Consider the following 19,267-nt stretch of genomic DNA (forward strand, 5'->3'; position numbering starts at 1 on the left):
CATTCCAGTTCTACCTCCTCCTGTATTTTTCCTTGGAAAAATATATTCCTCAATTCACTGATAACTGCACTTTCAAAGTCTAACTGTCCAGACCTTTACCATTCTATTCACCACAACATTTCTGCAGTGACTGATTTATTCAACCCCACCCTCACCTCCATGTGACCCCCGAGACCCCAATAAATTATTCCCTCGCTTACCTTGGCTGTTGCCCCGGATACAACCTTCATATCAACTCCCTTAACACCAAGAGAGACAGAAAGGTTACAGTGAAAATGGTTTCAGATGTAGGGAGTGCGTGTGAAACAATGCATTGTAATTCCTACAAGGAAACTACGATATAGTTCCACATTGACTTTATATCATTGATAACAAAACCAAATGATGCAGAATGACTCAACATTTTGTACACTTGTAGAAAAAGCATTCTGTCTTTGACTAGCAACAATATCAGATAACAATGTCAAAATCTGTTCACATATTTGATTAAAGTTCAGTGTTAGTTTGTTTAGATGTTCACGACATAAGAGATTTGGAATTTCCCAGAACACTGCAAGATCCATAAACCAACAGAAAGGTAATTTCTGAATTACCTTCGTTATGATTACGATGCGAACAGTGCACTGTTGCTCTTGTCCTTCTCCTCCAGAGTCACAATTTGATAAAAAGATTCTCAATACAGAAATATCCTAAGCTTTCTTGATGCTAAGCACTGAATGTGAAGACCCATCATCCAAGTTTTATGAATAATCATAGCATCATTCATTCATTGTAAAATTAAACCCATTCAATGGGGATAGAGAATGGGTTAAACACCCACAGTTTTTAATGTGAATATACAAAATGTTATCGCTCTAACCAACACAAAGTACGTACACACACACACACACACTCGCTCGCTCTCTCTCTCTCACACACACACTCATTTTTCAAGCAAAGGGAAGAAACTGCAGACATTCACTTTAATGAAAGACATTTTCTGTCCAAGGATGGCAATTCATTCAGATAAAACAGAATAACATGTAGACTGTTCTGATGCCTGTCAATCTGGCAGACACAACTTGCTGAGGAAATCAAATATCTCAATGTTGTTTCTGTCACTCTGCCAGAAGAAGAATCAGCTTTCACCCCTGAGCTCACAAAGGTACTTCAGAAACAGGAAACACAAGTTGGACTGTTTCTTCTGCAGCAGACTTTTTCCAAATAAAATTCCAAGCATCAAGTCTGCAAACGCTACTTAAACAGAACAATCATAAAATCAAGACCTGAAGGAGTTTTCCCTAAAATGAGTTCAGGCAACCAAGTGCAGTTCTAGATCAATGTGGTTTCTAAGAAATATCTTGCTTGAAGACAAAGTTCTAACATCAATTTTCTTTGGTTTTGTTTTGAAAGGTTAATATAGGTGTCTCCACAATCTTTCAACTCAAGTTCACAAAAACAATTAAATGATGCACTTTCATAACATGTTGCATTGAGACGAAATTCAATAGTATGAAATATTATTGAAGGTACACGGCCAAATTAAATTTGTTCTCTTTTCTTAAGCTGCAAGGTAGCAGACTCTCAGAATGGAGCAATATAACATATCTTCTCGGGGTAGGTTGTGACAACTTCTACAACGTCCACAGCATGGATAATTCAGACACACATTCTCTTGAATCACCACTTTCTGTACCTGGGGAAACCCTCTCAGACTCACAGTGATATCTGTGCACAAGCAGGAGTTTCTACATATATATTTTGATGCCTTCATTTAGTGAGGTTTGGTGATCCTTAAAACAACTGGACTGATGGTGGGAGAGGTTTGAGATAGACACTGCTGAGACAGACAGTGCCTTGGAATGACAGCTCTCAGGGCAACAGAAGCAGGTGACCTGGCACCAAGTCTGTGTGGAGATGCTGATGTCTGATAAGGGAGTAGGTGAAACAATCCTGGCACATGTCACACTGGAAGAGTTTGTCTCCTATGTGGATACATTGATGTTCCAGAAGGTCCAATAACTGAGTAACAGCTTCAACACAGAACTTGCACTGATAGGGCTTCTCTTGTATCATGGCCACAACGTGTGCAAGATTTCTCACACACCTCATACCTGAATGGTTTTCACTGGTACAGATCCTCTACTACATCAGGAGATTTAAAGCCTTATCAGAAACACTGCATGTGAACAGTTTATATGTGTGTGTGCGTGTGTGTGAAAGAGGAGCAGATTTATTTAGTATTTGAAGACTCAATTGTACATGTCGACTTTATGGGTTACTCTCCTGTGTGGATCCTCTGGTGAGTCAGCAGCCTTGTGGATGTCACAAAAGCTTTATCACAAACAAAACATTTGAAGGGTTTGTCTGGTGTATGGATCTTTTGATGGACCAAGAGGCTTGATAAGCGTGTGAAGGCTTTGTCACACATCTCACACTTAAATGGTTTTTCTCCTGTGTGAATGCGTTCATGTATGAGGAAGTTCGATAGCTGCGAGAATGGCTTACCACACACCCCGCACGTGAATGGTTTCTCTCCTGTGTGAATGCGTTGATGTTCCCGAAGGTTTGATAATGTTGAGAATGTCTTGTCACATACCTTGCATGTGAATGGCTTCTTGCCTGTGTGAGTGTGTTGGTGTGTGTGCAGATTTGATGACTGAGAAAATGATTTGTTGCACACCTCACATGTGAATGCTTTATCCCCTGTGTGAATGCGTTGGTGTACACGGAGTGTTGATAGATACGAAAATGATTTGTGGCACACACCGCATGTGAATGGTTTCTCCCCTGTGTGGATACGTTGGTGTCTGCGGAACGTCGATGAATCTGAGAATGATTTGTTACACACCTGACATGTGAATGGTTTCTCCCCTGTATGGATACGTCGGTGAACACGGAGGTGTGATGACTCAGAGAAGGATTTATCACACACCTCGCAGGTGAATGGCTTCTCCCCAGTGTGAATGCGTCGGTGATTATGGAGATTTGATGATTGCGTAAATGATTTTTTGCACACCTCACATGTGAAAGGTTTCTCCCCAGTGTGCACACGGCGATGTTTCACCAGCGTCGATGACCTTGTGAAGTCTTGGTTACAAACCTCACATTTAAATGGTTTCTTTTCCATCTGTCTGTTCAACAGATGCACCTTGCATCAGGGGCCGGATGAGCCTGAAGAGCCCTCTTCCTACTTGAACAGCCTCTCCCCCATAAGAATGAGTCAGTGGTTCATGAGGCTTGGTGAATGATTGAAGCTCTCACCACACTTGGAGCCCACTCACACTTCTTCGCAGCCTCACCCTGATCAAGCTGAACCATTGGAAAGGTTGGTTCTAATGAAAGAGGAGAAAGTGAGGATTGCAGATGCTGGAGATCAGAGCTGAAAATGTGATGCTGGAAAAGCGCAGCAGGTCAGGCAGCATCCAAGGAACAGGAGAATCGACGTTTCGGGCATAAGCCCTTCTTCAGGTTCTAATGAAAGACTCCACACCACTGGCTAGTTTCAGATCTGATCCTGACCCTACCTATTTCCAGATATTGGTTTCACTGCCCAACTTTCTCCGTGTTGAGCAATGCTGTGAAGGGACTGGATGCATTTCCACAGTTGTGCAGTTATTCCTTGGGTAAAGGTCAGGATCAATCTGCAGTGTGTATCCTCTCTGTATTCTCTGGTGTAGTACAGTGCAATCCTTCTGTAAAACAAGAAAAGGAACGATGATTTACTCCAACCTCCTCTCCTCCTTTGCCAAAGGGGCTGACTCCTCAGTTAGAGGCAGTTCCACACGAAGTGCCAATCTGGTGTGTGTGTGTGTGTGTGTGTGTGTGTCTGTGGGGGGGGGGGCAGGGGGAAGGAGGGTATCAGATACAAGTCCTTTCTTTTTCCTCATTTGACTGTCACTTGTCCTCATCATCATGAGGGAAATAGACTAAGGACAGATTCCTAAGCTGATGTCCACAGGGTGCAATGAGCCATCAGCAGCAGCAGGATTGTATTCCACCACAATCCGACAGTCCTAATTCCATGATTACTGTGAAATTATGATGTCACCCAAGGAGGGAGCTTTCCCTCAGTATTGCCCCTCCAAGGAGTCTGATGGACCTCTGTATGAAAATTCTCATCCTTGTTTTAAATCCCTTCATTGTGACACTCATAGAATCTCAGAATCCCTACAGGGTGGAAACAGACCATTTGGCCCTACAAGTCCACACTGATCCATTCCCTTACCCTATTACTCTACATTTCCTATGACTAAAGCACCGAACCTACACATCCCTGAACACTATGGGCAATTTAGCAAGGCCAATTGACTGACGTGCACATCTGTGGACTATGGGAGAAAACTGGAGCACCTGGAGAAAACCCATGCAGACGCGGGAAGAATGTGTAAATGTCACACAGTCGCCCGAGATTGGAATTGAACCCGGGTCTCTGGCCTTGTGAGGCAGCAGTGCTAACCACTGAACCGCTTTGCCGTCTATCTCCGTAATTTCCTCCAACCTGCTGAGATCTCTGTATTTCTCCAATTCTAGCCTCATAAGCTTCTCTCATTTTGATCGCTCCACGACATAAATGCACCTTTTTCAGTCATACAGCCTTTCAGTCCAAATTGACTGTGACGACCTGACACCCCAATCTGACCTACTTCCATTTGCCACAATTGGCACAAATCCCTCTGAACCATTCCTATTCACGTACCCAATCAGATGCTTTTTAGATGTTGTAATTATACCAGCCTCCATCACTTCCTTGGGTAGTTCATTCCATAGTGGCACCATTCTCTGCATGAAAAAGCTACCCCTCAGATCCTTATTAAATCTTTCCCCTTTCACCTTAAACCTATGTCCTCTAGTTTCGGACTCCCCCATCCTTGGAAAAATGATCTTGGCTATTTACCTTATCCATGCCCCTCCTTGATTTTATAAAACTTTTAAAAGTCACCCTTCAGTCTCTAACACTCCAGGAAAAAAGATGTCCCTGCCTATTAGCCTCTCCCTATAGCTCAACTTTGCAATCCCGGCTCCCTCCTTATTCTGCACCCCAATAAGTTTAACATCTTTCCACAGCAGGGAGACTAAAATTGAACACATTATCCCAGAAGTGGCCTCATCAATGTTCTGTATAGCCGCAACATTTCCTTTTTGATCATTTAGGAGGTCATAGGGACAGGGTTGGAGGAAGGTCTTGGAGGAATTGAAAATTCAAATCCCAACACACAGATAGGACTGACCATTCACTGTCCACAGCATAACAACCAGCTCCCAATACAAATTCAGAACTCCTCAGTAGAAAATCAGTAAAAATCCTCAGACTCTCTGCATCTCCCAGATAATGCGGAATCCTGTCATCACCGGTGGAGTAGACACCGTTGACGGCTGGGAAGACGCATCCCATTCCCTTTTAGAACGGTCCTGTGTTTCTCATCAGTGGGTGCCCCTCCCGGTAGACTGACCAGAATCCTCATGGAGTCACTCTGAACCAGGAAAGAGTTAAGTGATAATACTTGAACGGTAGGCACAGGGAGACGTCAAGTCAGGCAACTCCGTGCACAGACCAAGGTAAGAAAATTGACTTTTAAGTACTGCCTTGGTGGCTGGGATTGAGTTCTAATAGTTAATAAGGGACTAACAAAGGAACTCAATATGGGCTGTGCCGATGGTAAAGAAAAAGCCTCTGGGGAGAAAGGAAATGGAAATGGAGACGGGGTCTCTGAAAGTCTGTTGGTGAGGATGTTGTGGAATTGGAAAAAAATAATACTTGTACAAGGGAAAAAGATAAGATAAAGATGATTAAATATTGTTGCTTTGTATGGACTAAGGAATCCATTCTTCATCCTGCCGTCTTCTGGCCAAAGTATGGGCCGGACGAAGACTGGGTTTGTCAATATTTGAGCTTATATGTCAACAGCAAACAGCCTTTCAGTCAGGAGGAATCAGATTATGCTTCATGTTGGAAGAGGGGTTCAGGAACAAATATTCATTTAGTTAAAACAGAGAAGAAAGACTCTCCCATGGCGCCGCCTCCGTGGGAAGTATTAGATAATCTGCCACCCCCATATAATGAACCTGCAAATTGGGCAAAGGGGACTCAGGAGGAGCAGGGACAGGGGAATCAGCTGCAGGGACAGGGCCAGAGCCAGAGTCAGAGTCAGGACCAGGGCTGGGGCCGGGGGAAACTAGAATGACAGGGATGATTACCCGCAAACAAAAGGAAAGGCAGAAGGAAAAGTTGGACAAAGACCCACAAGGAAGTTCCATTATGTATCCCCTCCATGAAGCCCCAATAGGGGATAAGGAAATCGGGTTTGTAAGTGCACCCCTAACGAGCGGGGAGGTACGGGCCTTTAAGAAGGAAATGAAGGTCTTCATAGAAGACCTGGTGGGATTGTCCGAACAAATCAACCAATTTCTGGGTCCCAATTTATACACTTGGGTGGAACTAATGTCTGTATTAAACATTTTATTTACTGGAGAGGTTAAGAGGGCTCATTAGAGGAGCCGTGATTAAGGTCTGGGACAGGGAGCATCCAGTCCGGGACGGGCAGGCTGGAGAAGGTGAAGCAAAGTTTCCCCTCAGGGACCCCGGGTGGGATAATCAAAATGAAGATAATAGAAAGGAAATGAAAGAGCTCAAAGACTTAATATTAAAGGGAATCAGAGAAGAGGCGCCTAAGTCACAAAATTTTTCAAAGGCGTTTGAAGTGTGCCAGGGAAGGGGTGAGACCCCCTCAGCCTTTCTCCAAAGATTAAGAGATTCTATGAGAAAGTATTCTGGAATAGAGCCGGAAGGGTCAGTAGCAGAAGGGCTACTGAGGGTACATTTTGTAACAAAATCATGGCCAGGCATCCAGAAAAAGACTCAAAAGATAGAGGGGTGGAGCGAAAAGCCCCTAGATGAGTTGTTGCGGGAAGCTCAGAAAGTGTTTGTGAGAAGAGAGGATGAGAAGCAAAAACAGAAGGCAAAAATGATGGTAGCCACGGTTGATGAGGTAGTTAAGGAAAGAGTGGAACCGACAATAAGCGACCGGAGTGGTGGCTGGCAGTAGGTTGAAAATAGAGGTAGGGGAAGAGAATGAGGAGGACCCGTAAGGGGGTCAAGTCGACAGGGATTAAGGTGGAAATTCCCACAGGCGGGATGTTACTACTGTGGAAAGACAGGTCACTTTAAGCGGGAGTGTCTGGATCTGAAAAGGGAAGAGAGGGCGATACCGTTTATGAACCTTGATGAAGTAGAGGGGTGTCAGGGGATCCTGTCCCCAGGGACCCACCAGGAACCCTTGATAAACCTGAAGGTGGGACCTTACAAAGAGGATGTAGTTTTCTCAGTTGATACGGGGGCAGTGAGGTCATCTCTAAATTTCAAGCTCAGGGGAGTGGGAATTTCGAAGCAAATATTAACTGTCTCTGGGGTAAAAGGGGAGGGATTTACAGTCCCAGTTTTTGAACCTGTGATGATTGAAAGTGGAGAAGAGATAGTCGAAGGCGAACTGTTGTATATCCCTGATATTGGAAGTAACTTTTTGGGGAGAGATTTAATCATACTCTTGGGACTGGAAATTGGAGTAAGGGACCAGAGATTAGTGATACAAATGGCCATCCTGACCGAGGAAGAGGAGAGACAAATAGAACCCACGGTATGGGCTCGGGAAGGGAATCACGGAGGATTACAAAAACCTCCTTTGGAAATCAGTTTAAAGAGAGGGGGAGGCCCCTGGTAATTCAGAAGACGATTGCCTTGATATTATTGAATATCAGACGAAAGTGCGGATGGACTGAAGGGACATCCCGCTCTATGCGGGAGCTCGGTTGTTTATCGACGGGTCCTCCCGGATGATTGAGGGCAAGAGACATAATGGAGATGTTGAATAAAATGATGATGCGAGAGATTATGACTGTCCTACGTCAGGGAAGTCATTGGGGAGTACAAGCAATGTGTAATTTAGTCTTAAGGAAATATGGATGCAAAGGGATATATACAATAGCCAAACAGATGTGTGAGGGATGTATAACATGCAGAAAGGTAAACAAGAAGGTGCTAAGGAAACAAGTCCCAGGAGGGAGTGACAATATTTCTGTTGAATAAAGGGAACTATGGAGCTATGAGGGAGGAGCTGGCCAAAGTTCAATGGTGCAATACCCTAGCAGGGATGACCGTGGAGGAACAATGGCGGATATTTCTGTGTATAATGCAGAAGTTGCAGGATCAGTTCATTCCTAAAAGGAAGAAAGATCCCAGGAGGAGGCATGGGCGGCCGTGGCTGACGAGGGAAGTAAAGAAACATATAAAGTTAAAAGAGAAAAAGTATAACATAGCTAAGATAAGTGGGAAAACTGAGGACTGGGAAGCTTTAAAGAGCAACAGAGGATTACTAAGAAGGAAATACGCAGAGGAAAAATGAGGTACGAAGGTAAACTGACCAAGAATATTAAGGAGGATAGTAAAAGCTTTTTTAAGTATGTGCAAGGCAAAAAAATGGTTAGGACAAAAATTGGGCCCTTGAAGACAGAAACAGGGGAATATATTACGGGGAACAAAGAAATGGCAGAGGAATTAAACGGGTACTTCAGATCTGTGTTCACTTGGGAAGACACAAGCAATCTCCCTGAGGTAACAGTGGCTGAAGGACCTGAAATTAAGGGAATTTATATTTGCCTGGATTGCAGAAATAACCTGCCGCTCCATTGCCTGGCACAAGACAAGTGCAGAGGGGTGACTTGAGCAGCCACTGCTGGCGGAAAAAGCCTACTGCACCTGGTATTCCCAGGCGGTCTCCCATCCAAGTACTAACCAGGCCTGAGTCTGCTTTGCTTCCGAGATCGGGCGTTTTCAGACTAGTATGGCCGTAGGCGCTGGCCCCTGCCTTTTCTCCCTACTTCAAGGCGTGCTGGCCAGCCACATTTTCTTTCTTGCTCTTTCTCTTTATCCCCTTTGGCTTTTTTTTCTCTTTTCTCTTTGCTCTTCCTCCTCCGTGCGTGCTTCCCTCCCTCCGTCCCTCCAGCTGCCTTTCAGGCCAGCCCTTGCCCACCAGGCTCCTGTAGTCTCCCACATCCCCACACAGGCCAACTGCAAGCCCTCCCCCTGCTTCATAGGGCCGCAGCCTGCATTCTCTCATCCTTCCACACTCCTCCACCCCTCCATTTCGGAATGCCGGGCACTGACCAGTGGGGTACCGCACGGGTCAGTACTGGGACCGCAGCTTTTTACAATCTATCTTCAGGATATACAAGATGGTATTAGCAATAACATTCGCAAATTTCATCAGCTGGGTGGCAGGGTGAAATGTGATGAGGATGTTAGGAGATTACAGGGTGACCTGGACAAGTTAGGTGAGTGCTCAGATGCATGGCAGATGCACTTTCACGTGGATAAATGGATCCTTATCCACTTTGGTGGCAAGAACAGGAAGGCAGATTACCACCTAAGTGGAATCAATTTAGGTAAAGGGGCAGTATAGAGAGATCTGGGGGTTCTTGTACACCACTCAATGAAGGTAAGCATGCAGGTACAGCAGGTAGTGAAGAAGGCTAATAGCATGCTGGCCTTCATAACAAGAGGGATTGAGTATAGAAGCAAAGAGGTCCTTCTGCAGCTGTACAGGGCCCTGGTGAGACCACACCTGGAGTACTGTGTGCAGTTCTGGTCTCCAAATTTGAGGTGAGACATTCTGGCTATTGAGGGAATGCAGCGTAGGTTCACGAGGTCAATTCCTGGAATGGCGGGATTACCTTACACTGAAAGACTGGAGCGACTGGGCTTGTGTACCCTTGAGTTTAGAAGACTGAGAGGGGATCTGATTGAGACATTTAAGATTATTAAAGGATTGGACACTCTGGAGGCAGGAAATATGTTTCCGCTGATGGGTGAGTGCCGAACCAGAGGACACAGCTTAAAAATACGGGGTAGACCATTTAGGACAGAGATGCGGAGAAACGTCTTCACCCAGAGAGTGGTAGCTGTGTGGAATGCTCTGCCCTAGAGGGTAGTGGAGGCCCAGTCTCTGGATTCATTTAAGAAAGAGTTGGATAGAGCTCTCAAGGATAGTGGAATCAAGGGTTATGGAGATAAGGCAGGAACAGGATAGATTAAGGATGATCAGCCATGATCATATTGAATGGTGGTGCAGGCTCGAAGGGCAGAATGGCCTACTCCTGCACCTATTGTCTATTGTCTAACCTGGGCTAAGACCATTCCAGAGCATCCAGGTAGATTATACCGAATTACCCCAAATGGGAAGACTGAGATATATGTTGGTAATAGTTGATCATTTATCTGGATGGGTGGAGGCGTATCCTCTGGCCACTGCCACCACAAGTGGGATGTCCAAGATAATACTTGAACACATTGTTCCCAGATACGGGATAGTGGAGTGTATAGATTCGGATCAGGGAACTCACTTTACTTCCAAGGTACTCCAAGGAACGATAAAGGGGTTAGGAATCTCTTGGTACCCACCTTCATCAGGAAAGGTTGAGAGAATGAACCAGACACTCAAGAAGCAGTTATCTAAATTAATAATAGAAACCAGACTCCCTTGGACTAAGTGTTTATCTATAGCCCTCTTGCGAGTGCGGACGGCCCCAAGGAAAGATTTGGGGCTGTCCTCTTATGAGATATTTTTTGGCCTGCCCTACTTGGGAACAAAAGGGGAACTGCCAATCCCAGAAACTAGAGATTTGTTCTTAAAGAAGTATATGAGGAGAAAGTGAGGTCTGCAGATGCTGGAGATCAGAGATGGAAATGTGTTGCTGGAAAAGCGCAGCAGGTCAGGCAGCATCTAGGGAACAGGAGAATCGACGTTTTGGGCATTAGCCCTTCTTCAGCCCCTCATTCCTGAAGAAGGGCTAATGCTTGAAACGTCGATTCTCCTGTTCCCTAGATGCTGCCTGACCTGCTGCGCTTTTCCAGCAACACATTTCCATCTCTTAAAGAAGTATATACTGGGCTTGTCCTCCTCTTTGTCTTTCCTCAGGAAACAGGGTTTATTGGCACAGACTCCGCCCCTTGAATTCACCATTCATCCGATTTGACCGGGAGATTGGGTCCTAATTAAGTCATGGACAGAAAGTAAATTGCAACCGGATTGGGAGGGACCGTACCAGGCTCTTTTGACTACCGAAACGGTGATACGCGGCAGAGAAAGGCTGGACTCACTACACCAGGCTTAAGGGACCGGTGGAATCTCCAGTTGAGGAAGAAGTCTGGACGGCCGAATCACTGAAACTCAGGCTAAAAAGACTTTAAGTGACTGATTATACCGTGGCAACGCGAGCGCTGGATGGTTTTTTTATACATTGCATGTAAAGTCTCTCGGTGCTTCAATACTATTGTAGAATGCTGGGGATGCTTAGAGTTATGATATTAGGTCTCTTAGTATTGGGATTTTGTCAAACATTGTCTTCATATTTGTTATTAACGGTCACTGAGTCTGATAATCCGCAAGTAATAATTGCCGATGCAATCAGCTTAGTAAATTGTGGGGATGTAGATAATCAGAGACAGTACCACAGCTCAGAGATACACCTTAAGTCCTACGGGGATGGCCTTGGGGATGGTACTTGGTATAATGGTCTTGTCACAGTACACCGGGCCCCCTTCCGACCAGCTCGCAATTGTTCCGATAAAAAGTGTAACCCAATATACCTAATGATAAAGAAAACCACATGGCACGAAGCGATTCTGGGGGGAGATAAAGAAAACCACATGGCACGAAGCGATTCTGGGGGGAGGGGGCACCTGTCAGATACAATTAAATGAAACATTTGGGATAGAAATGAAAACAAATGGGAAGGATTTCTCGGGCTGTTGTTTCCGAATTAGCGTAGGACAGGGAAAACGGGTAGAACTACTGGATAATAAGGTATAACCTTTCACCCTTCCCAATGATCCTAAAGTAGTACAAATTATAGAGGTAAAGGACTTGATACAGACCATCGAAATAGAAACTGGATTTGGGGATGCAAATGCCTGGGTTGAATGGGTAAAGTATACTGTAAAAAGTCTGAACAAGAGCAATTGCTATGCATTTGGCCCAGGTGGTTCCCTTTCCGCTCGGGTGGAAGCGAGACAGGAAAGGCATGAAATGTATGATAGCCCTGTATCAGGATAAGACTGCATGGAATGATAGGAACTGTACCTCCATATCTCTAATGTTCCCTCTCCTGGAGAAGAAATCCTTAAAAGCCCCCCTTGCTACGTTTTCAGCCGCAGTCGGAAATCACACGTCGTGTGTGCTTAGAAGAGGTGCAAATCGGTCCAGAGACTTGGGGGAGCTGAAATTATGTGTAGAAATTGAGAATGTCATCGAAACGGACAAGGGAGGGAACTACTCAGCACTAAAGATTCCCCAAGTGGATCTGTGGTGGTACCGTGGAGGCAAAATATTGAGACCCACCTACCTCTGGATTGGAGAGGGATATGTGCAATTGTACAATTGGCAATTCCATTCACCTTGGCATTTGAGAAAGAAAAGATAGCAACAAAAAGGGGGAGGAGTAAAAGATCATTATTAGACACCTCTTTTGATGATAGGAATTATCTCGACTCTATAGGAGTTCTTAGAGGGGTACCAGATGAGTACAAAGCTCATAACCAAATTGCAGCAGGTTTTGGATTGGCTGTATTCCGGTGGGTAACGGTCAACAAGAATGTGGACTGGATAAACTATATTTTCTATAATCAGCAAAGATTCATTAATTACACTCGGGATGCAGTCAAAGGCATTGCAGAACAGCTTGATGCACCCAGCAGAATGACCTGGGAAAACAGAATGGCCTTAGATATGATCTTAGCTGAAAAAGGGGGTGTATGCATGATATTAGGAGGGAGCTGTTGTACTTTTATTCCAAATAATACAGCACCTGATGGGTCAATCACTCGTGCCTTGTGAGGATTGACCAACTTGGCAGAAGAGCTGGCCGAGAATTCAGGAGTAGACACATCACTCACGGGATGGCTGGAATCATGGTTTGGGAAATGAAAGGGAGTGGCAGTCTCCATCCTCACCTCCCTGATAGTGGTAGCAGGGGTACTGGTAGCAATTGGCCGTTGTATCATACTTTGTGTACGGGGACGAACCCAACAGCTGATTGAGACAGCCTTGGCAAAACAGATGCCCCTAAAAGGTAATCAGGCAGAGGAACTCTACCTCTTGAACAATGAGGGGGATAAGTGACCTTGAGGCCAAGATGGATGAAGTCTCAGGGATGATGCTTGCAAATTTGGGGGCGACATAGGAGAGAAATACAGAAAACAACAATTATTTTAAAAAAGGGGGATTGTGAGAGGCGCTTGTAAATGTTGTTGTTTCTGCAAAAATCACAAGGCTGAATCATGGGGGGAGGGTGGTGTATGTTAAGCTAGATATGCTTGCACAAACAGCTACAAGTAGCTGCATCTTGCATCTGCATTTCATAGTTGCTTGGCCAAAATGAGAAAAAAACTCTCTGCATGTAGTCTGACATCCTGAGGATCAGCCAACCCTTTTATGTCACAAATCCCACAGCTCATAAGGCCTCCCAGTTATTCCTGTCCTCTATCACAAAGATCTGATTCGACAGCATGAGGGAGAGGTGCAACAGCCATTATCCCCAAAGGAACTGACTAAGACCCTCAAGATCTTTTGTGAGAGGCGCTAGCAAATGTTGTTGTTTCTGCAAAAATCACAGTCCTTGCATGGAGTCCAACAACGAGCACCCGAGCTACAAATTTTCTCACAAACTAGATATACTTGCACAAACAGCTACAAGTACCTGCACGTTGCTTCTGCAGAAATCACAAGGCGGAATCAAGAGGGTGCACACCAAGAAATAACTAACCGAAAAGGGAGGTGGTCGACTGGTAGAAACAGTTGTATTGACATGACAGTTGCAATTGTCACGCACATAGGGAGTTAGTATGAACAAGATAACCAAATAAGACCCAGTGTTGCATTATCAAAAGTAATAAGACCCAGCTATCAAGGGCAGGGGGTGGGTGGGGGTGGGGGGGGTTGCACGCTAACAACAGGCTACAGACAGATGTGGTAAGCCAATTAGATTAGCAGATGCACAGAGCAATACAACTGTCACATATGAGGTAAAAGGGGAGGTACAGGGAGGCTCATAGAAAACTGTATAAATGTGCAATAATATTATTCAGAAGTGTGCCTACTTTGTGGTCACCCGGGCTTGCAAGAACGTATGAATAAGGACTGCTTCAGAATTTGACTCGGACTGAAATTATTGAACAGTGCACTTCGTTTCTCACACTTTGAAAAGAATAAAACTCCCAAAAGCGACAGCTTACTGGCTGAGTTCTATTCAGGTCTTCGGGACTTAATTAGTCAGGATCTGCTGGAAAGGTATGGCAGTATGCTTCTGGCAGGTAGCATGTGCAAATCCCTGGTATTAGAGGCAGAAAGATCCTTGAGAGCCTTGCGTTCCTTAGGTATAATATTAACTCTGTGTAGGACATGGGGTGGGTGTCTGCCTCATCAGCCTGAACTGGGAAAGGTCTTTGACAGGATACTACATGCCTACATGAACTTTGGGGAGGGAATCTGCAATTGGATCTGACTGCTCTATATCAACATTAGAAGTGCAGTCTCAATCAATGTGTGGACATCAGCAAGTTTCTTGATCAGATTTGGAGTCAGGCAGGGCTCTTCTGCTGTGTTTGTGTGTTGTTTAGAGCCTTTTACCAAGTCCTTCAGGAAGGATGTGAGCCAGAGAAGATGACTATTCCAAGCAGCAGAAGCCTGCAGGTCAATGCCTCCCTGCACATGGGCAAAGTTGCCATTTTCTACTCAGATCTGCTGTCAGTGCACAGACTCATGAACAGCTGCAACCCAGCTGAACTGGCCTCAAGAGCCAAGAGTCAAAAAATGTGGTGCTGGAAAAGTACAGCCAGTCAGGCAACATCTGAGGAGCAGAAGGGTTAACGTTTCAAGCATAAGCCCTTCATTAGGATTGAGGAGGTGCCCAAGGGGGCTGAGAGATAAATGGGAAGGGGAAGGTAGCTGGGAATACAATAGGTAGATGAATGTGAGGGGTGGTGGTGATCGGTCAGAGTGGAAGGTGGAGCAGGTAGGTGGGAAGGAAGACGGGCAGGTAGGACAATTCAAGAGGGCGGTATCAAGTTGGAAGGTTGGATTTGGGATAAGATGGGGGGAGGGGAGATGAGTAAACTGGTGAAATTGACATTGATCCAAGAGGTTGGAGGGTCTCAAGGCGGAAGATGAGGCAATCTTCCTAAAGTCATTAGGTGGCTAGAATTTGGTAGTGGAGGAGGCCCAGGACTTGCATGTCTTTGGTGGATTAGGAGGGGGAGTTGCAATGTTCGGCCACAGAGCAGTGGGGTTGTTTACTGCGTGTGTCCCAGAGATTTCTGAAATGTTCTGCTGGTTGGTGTCCTGTGTGATATTAAATGGCTAGGGGTTGTCTTGTGAGCATTAAGATGTGTGATTTAAAGATCTTGTATAAAGGAAGGACTGTTACCTTTGTTCAGAAAGAGCTTTCCTGGACATACCTCACAAGCATGGTGAGGAGTGTTCAGGGTTTCTCCAAAGCTTGTTCTGCTCTGTGCTTTATCAATTTTGCTTGTTCAGAGAAGTTGGCGTTTGCAGTTGCATCAAGTGTGTAAGGATCTCAGGAGAAAAGGAACATAACATTTGGTGGCAGCAGTGGGATTCCAACATACACGGAGCTTCCAGGTGGACTGAATAAGTGATCATCTGAGTGGTGGTTGCGCGAGACGGTTGGGCCCACAAGGTAAGATTTACCTTTATTTCTCTCCTAAACCTACCACTCTGTCGCCCTCTCGTTCCCCCCGGTCTCTGTGGTGATGAAATCTCTGAGGTAACTTACGCACTTGCACACCAATGAGTTCGCTTTCAGACTCATAAGTTACTGTGTTTAATTGAGGTTTGAGTCCCTGGACATATAGAGTAAGAAAAGCGGTTTGAGTCCCCGTGAGAAGTAAAGTGAGAAAGGAATTTGGGTCCCCTAGATAAAAGGGGGTTAAAGTCCCTTAGAAAAAGGAGATTAGAGTCCTCTTGTGGTGAGGTTTGAGGCTCAAGAGCATAGTATAAAAATAACTGCTGTGTCTGTATCTGCCTTAGACCGGTTGTTAGGAGGAAAGATTCCCCACGCAAAGATCAGGAACCCGAAGTGGGTGTGGAGATTACAGGCACGAGGTTTGAGGCTTTGGATCACATAAAGTTAGAAATCAGAAACTTCAAAGAAAAATCATCGAAACAAAATTTGGTACTTATTTAAAGTTATCGCCTGATCGTCCACACCTCCCCTTAGCAGTACTTTTCGGCCAACATGGCATCACCGGGAAAGGGGAAGAAAGTGGAGCTGATCCACTTGGATCCCAACACTGAAGTACATTGACTGCTGGAGAAGCTTTGTTTGGGTTTTTGTTGTGGGAGTCTCAGATTCTGGACTGTGGACTCAACTCTGCGAGTCCTTCTTCTGGGGGAGGAGGTGGCCTGGACTGCGGCACCATGTGGTCCGCTGCGAAGGTTTAATCTTTTCATAAGTGTAAGTTCATTGAGAGGTTGCAAAAAAATGAGAAATACTGAAATTAAGGTTGTAGTGATACTTGGGTCGAAAAGGAAGTTTCAGTGTAAATTATGCCATACTGCACGTGTTTGATATTTAAATATTGTGGATATTTAAATATTGTGGTTTGTTAAAATACTGGTCAGAAAATATCAAAGTAACTGTTTTGCCTTATTTGAAGTAGGATCTCAATTCAATGTCTTTTGTGGGCTATATACTTGCACAGATTTTGTTTTTACATTAAAATTATATATTATGTCCTTTCTAAAATTATCAAACTTGTAACCTTAAAACAAATTGATTGAGGACCTTGAGCCCCTGATTTATTTGAAATTCTACAGTGTCTGTTTTAAAAAAAAACAATTGTGTCAGTGGTCATGCCTTAGCTAGATGAGAATATTGTATTAAAATACCTTTGCTGTTATTTTAATGCAGAATGTTCACAAAAAGACGAGTGCAATTTAATTTTGATGTTTTGTTAAGATTTTAGAGAATATTAGAACTTGAGGCTGAGCTGTGTCAGTTCTGTCCATTATTGTTAAGACTTCATTGCCCCCCTTCATATTGCAAATTCAAACAATGTTGATCTCTACCAAAGTCACACAGTTCCTGGTCTGTAACCTCTGTAATTCTGACTGTCTTATTTGGGAAGTTTCATTTGGAGAACATATTTTAATATATTCTGCATTTGTTTCCCACAAATATTTGAGATTTAAATCTGAACTGAAACTGCCTCTTCAATGGTTAAAACACAGGAAACATTTTGTTGTTCTCTTGCTGCTCTGGATTTTTGTAATACTTTTCCTGACAGCTTGCACATTAGCCAAGTATTCATTTGTTAAAGGAAAATAATTTTTGAATAACCTGAATGAGGTCCCCCGAGGGTTTGTTTCTAGGACCATTGATTGTTGCTTATGAATGACTGAATTGTTTAGGCAGTACAATTTAGAAGTTTATGGATTGTATAAAACTTGATAATGTCATAAACAGCGAACAGAGTAACAGACTTCAAGACAACTGAGAATGTTGAAATATGCAGACACAATTTAGTGTGGTTAAATGTGTGACTGTCTCCATACTGATATCATTTAAGGGATATGAAGGTTCACTGATCAAGCTAACATCAAAACAGCCAGATGATTTTGTTACATTTGACAGCAGAGCGAGAGCTGAAGCAGCAAAGAATGCTGCATTCGCCTACCCTTCTGCTGCAGCTGCTCCACTTCATGCTCAGATGCGCTGGTATCCTCCATCTGAAGCATCTCCGCAAGGATGGAAGTCTCATCAGCTTTGTTAAGTATTTAACTGCCCTTATCTAAGAATTCAGATTTCTCCAAGGAGTGATGTGCAAGGACAGACTGGATTTGGTTTTCAGGTTAGAGTTTACCGAGGGAGATTTTGGATAACTGGCTCATTTACATTCAAATTGGAAAGGGCGGAGTGGTCATTAAGTACTGTGGATTTAAGAACTTTACTAGTGAACTTTTTCAATGTGGGAGGATCCTGCAGATCCTATCTACTGCATGGACATATAATTTTTGTTGTTATAATCATTGCATGTTGTGCGTCAATAATTTACTTAAATACTGGCAGTAAGATTCGTATGAAGAAGATAGTAGTGCCATCTAGGGGGTTATCATGGAATGGTAAAAGGAGGGAATGTAATATTTAAGAGTTAGTTTGCTTTGCTGACCTGCAGAAATTGAATGCCCCAGAGGGAGGGTGGATGTCTCTGTTCTATAGATAGAATGTAAGTGAATTCACATTGTCATTCCTTACCAGAGCCATTTGCATCATCATTACCTGATTAGATTAGATTAGATTCCCTACAGTATGGAAACACGCCCTTCAGCTCAACCAGTCCACAGCGACCCTCCGAAGAGTAACCCACACAGACCCACTTCCCTCTAACTAATGCACTGAACACTATGGGCAATTTAGCAATGCTGATTCACCTGGCCTGCACATCTTTGAACCGTGGGAGGAAACCGGAGCACCTGCAGGAAACCCATGCTGACATGGGGAGAATGTGCAAACTCCACCCAGACAGCCACCAGAGGCTGGAATCGAACCTGGGACCCTGGTGCTGTGAGGCAGCAGTGCAAACCACTGAGCCACCTATTCAGAAATCAGTTGGAATATTGCAATTGAAATTCTGACAAAAAAAACAATTCACACAGGATCTGTCCATTAATGGATGATTTGCATTACCTTGTTTCTGGAGGTGAGGTGGCCACTGGATTGTATCTTGAGTGGCATGTGACTGTGAGGAAGCGGCTAGGGGTTGTTTTGTGGGCATTACTGACTGTGATGTAAAGATTTTGCATAAAGGAAGGACCGTTTCCTTTGTTCAGAGAGAGCATTCCTGGACATGCCTCGTAGGAAAAGAAAGAACTGAACACCTGTTGTCCCAATTAGAGGAGAGCTGAAACTTTATTGCTGGAACAGCACAGCAGGTCAGGCAGCATCTAGGGAACAGAAGATTCGACATTTCGGGCACATGCCCTTCTTCAGGAATGAGCAGAGAGTGTTCAGAGGAGATGACCTGGGGTGTGCAGTGAGAGAGGGACTCACTGAAATCTTTATAGAGAGAGGCAGAGAGCTTCTTCAAGGAAGGCATCCTTGTAAGAGGATTCGCAGTAGGTTGAAATCTTCGAGGAGAAAGTGAGGTCTGCAGATGCTGGAGATCAAAGTTGAAACTTTATTGCTGGAACAGCACAGCAGGTCAGGCAGCATCCAGGAA

General features: G+C 44.4%; 1 protein-coding gene and 1 pseudogene across 1 annotated transcript in view; both read right to left on the reverse strand.

The window, feature by feature from the left end:
• Positions 1-339: 339 nt before the first annotated feature.
• The window catches only part of LOC122541646 (zinc finger protein 271-like), an 80,334-nt gene continuing 61,406 nt past the window's right edge, over positions 340-19,267 (reverse strand). The window contains exon 4 of the mRNA XM_043678576.1: positions 340-3,082. Within this exon, the coding sequence (XP_043534511.1) occupies positions 2,258-3,082 (825 nt within the window). The 3' untranslated portion in view covers positions 340-2,257. The remainder of the gene's footprint in view (positions 3,083-19,267) is intronic.
• On the reverse strand, positions 8,720-8,828 carry LOC122541660 (annotated as a pseudogene).

This window comes from Chiloscyllium plagiosum, chromosome 37 (genome assembly GCF_004010195.1).
Source record: "Chiloscyllium plagiosum isolate BGI_BamShark_2017 chromosome 37, ASM401019v2, whole genome shotgun sequence".
Taxonomy (NCBI): Eukaryota; Metazoa; Chordata; class Chondrichthyes; order Orectolobiformes; family Hemiscylliidae; genus Chiloscyllium; species Chiloscyllium plagiosum.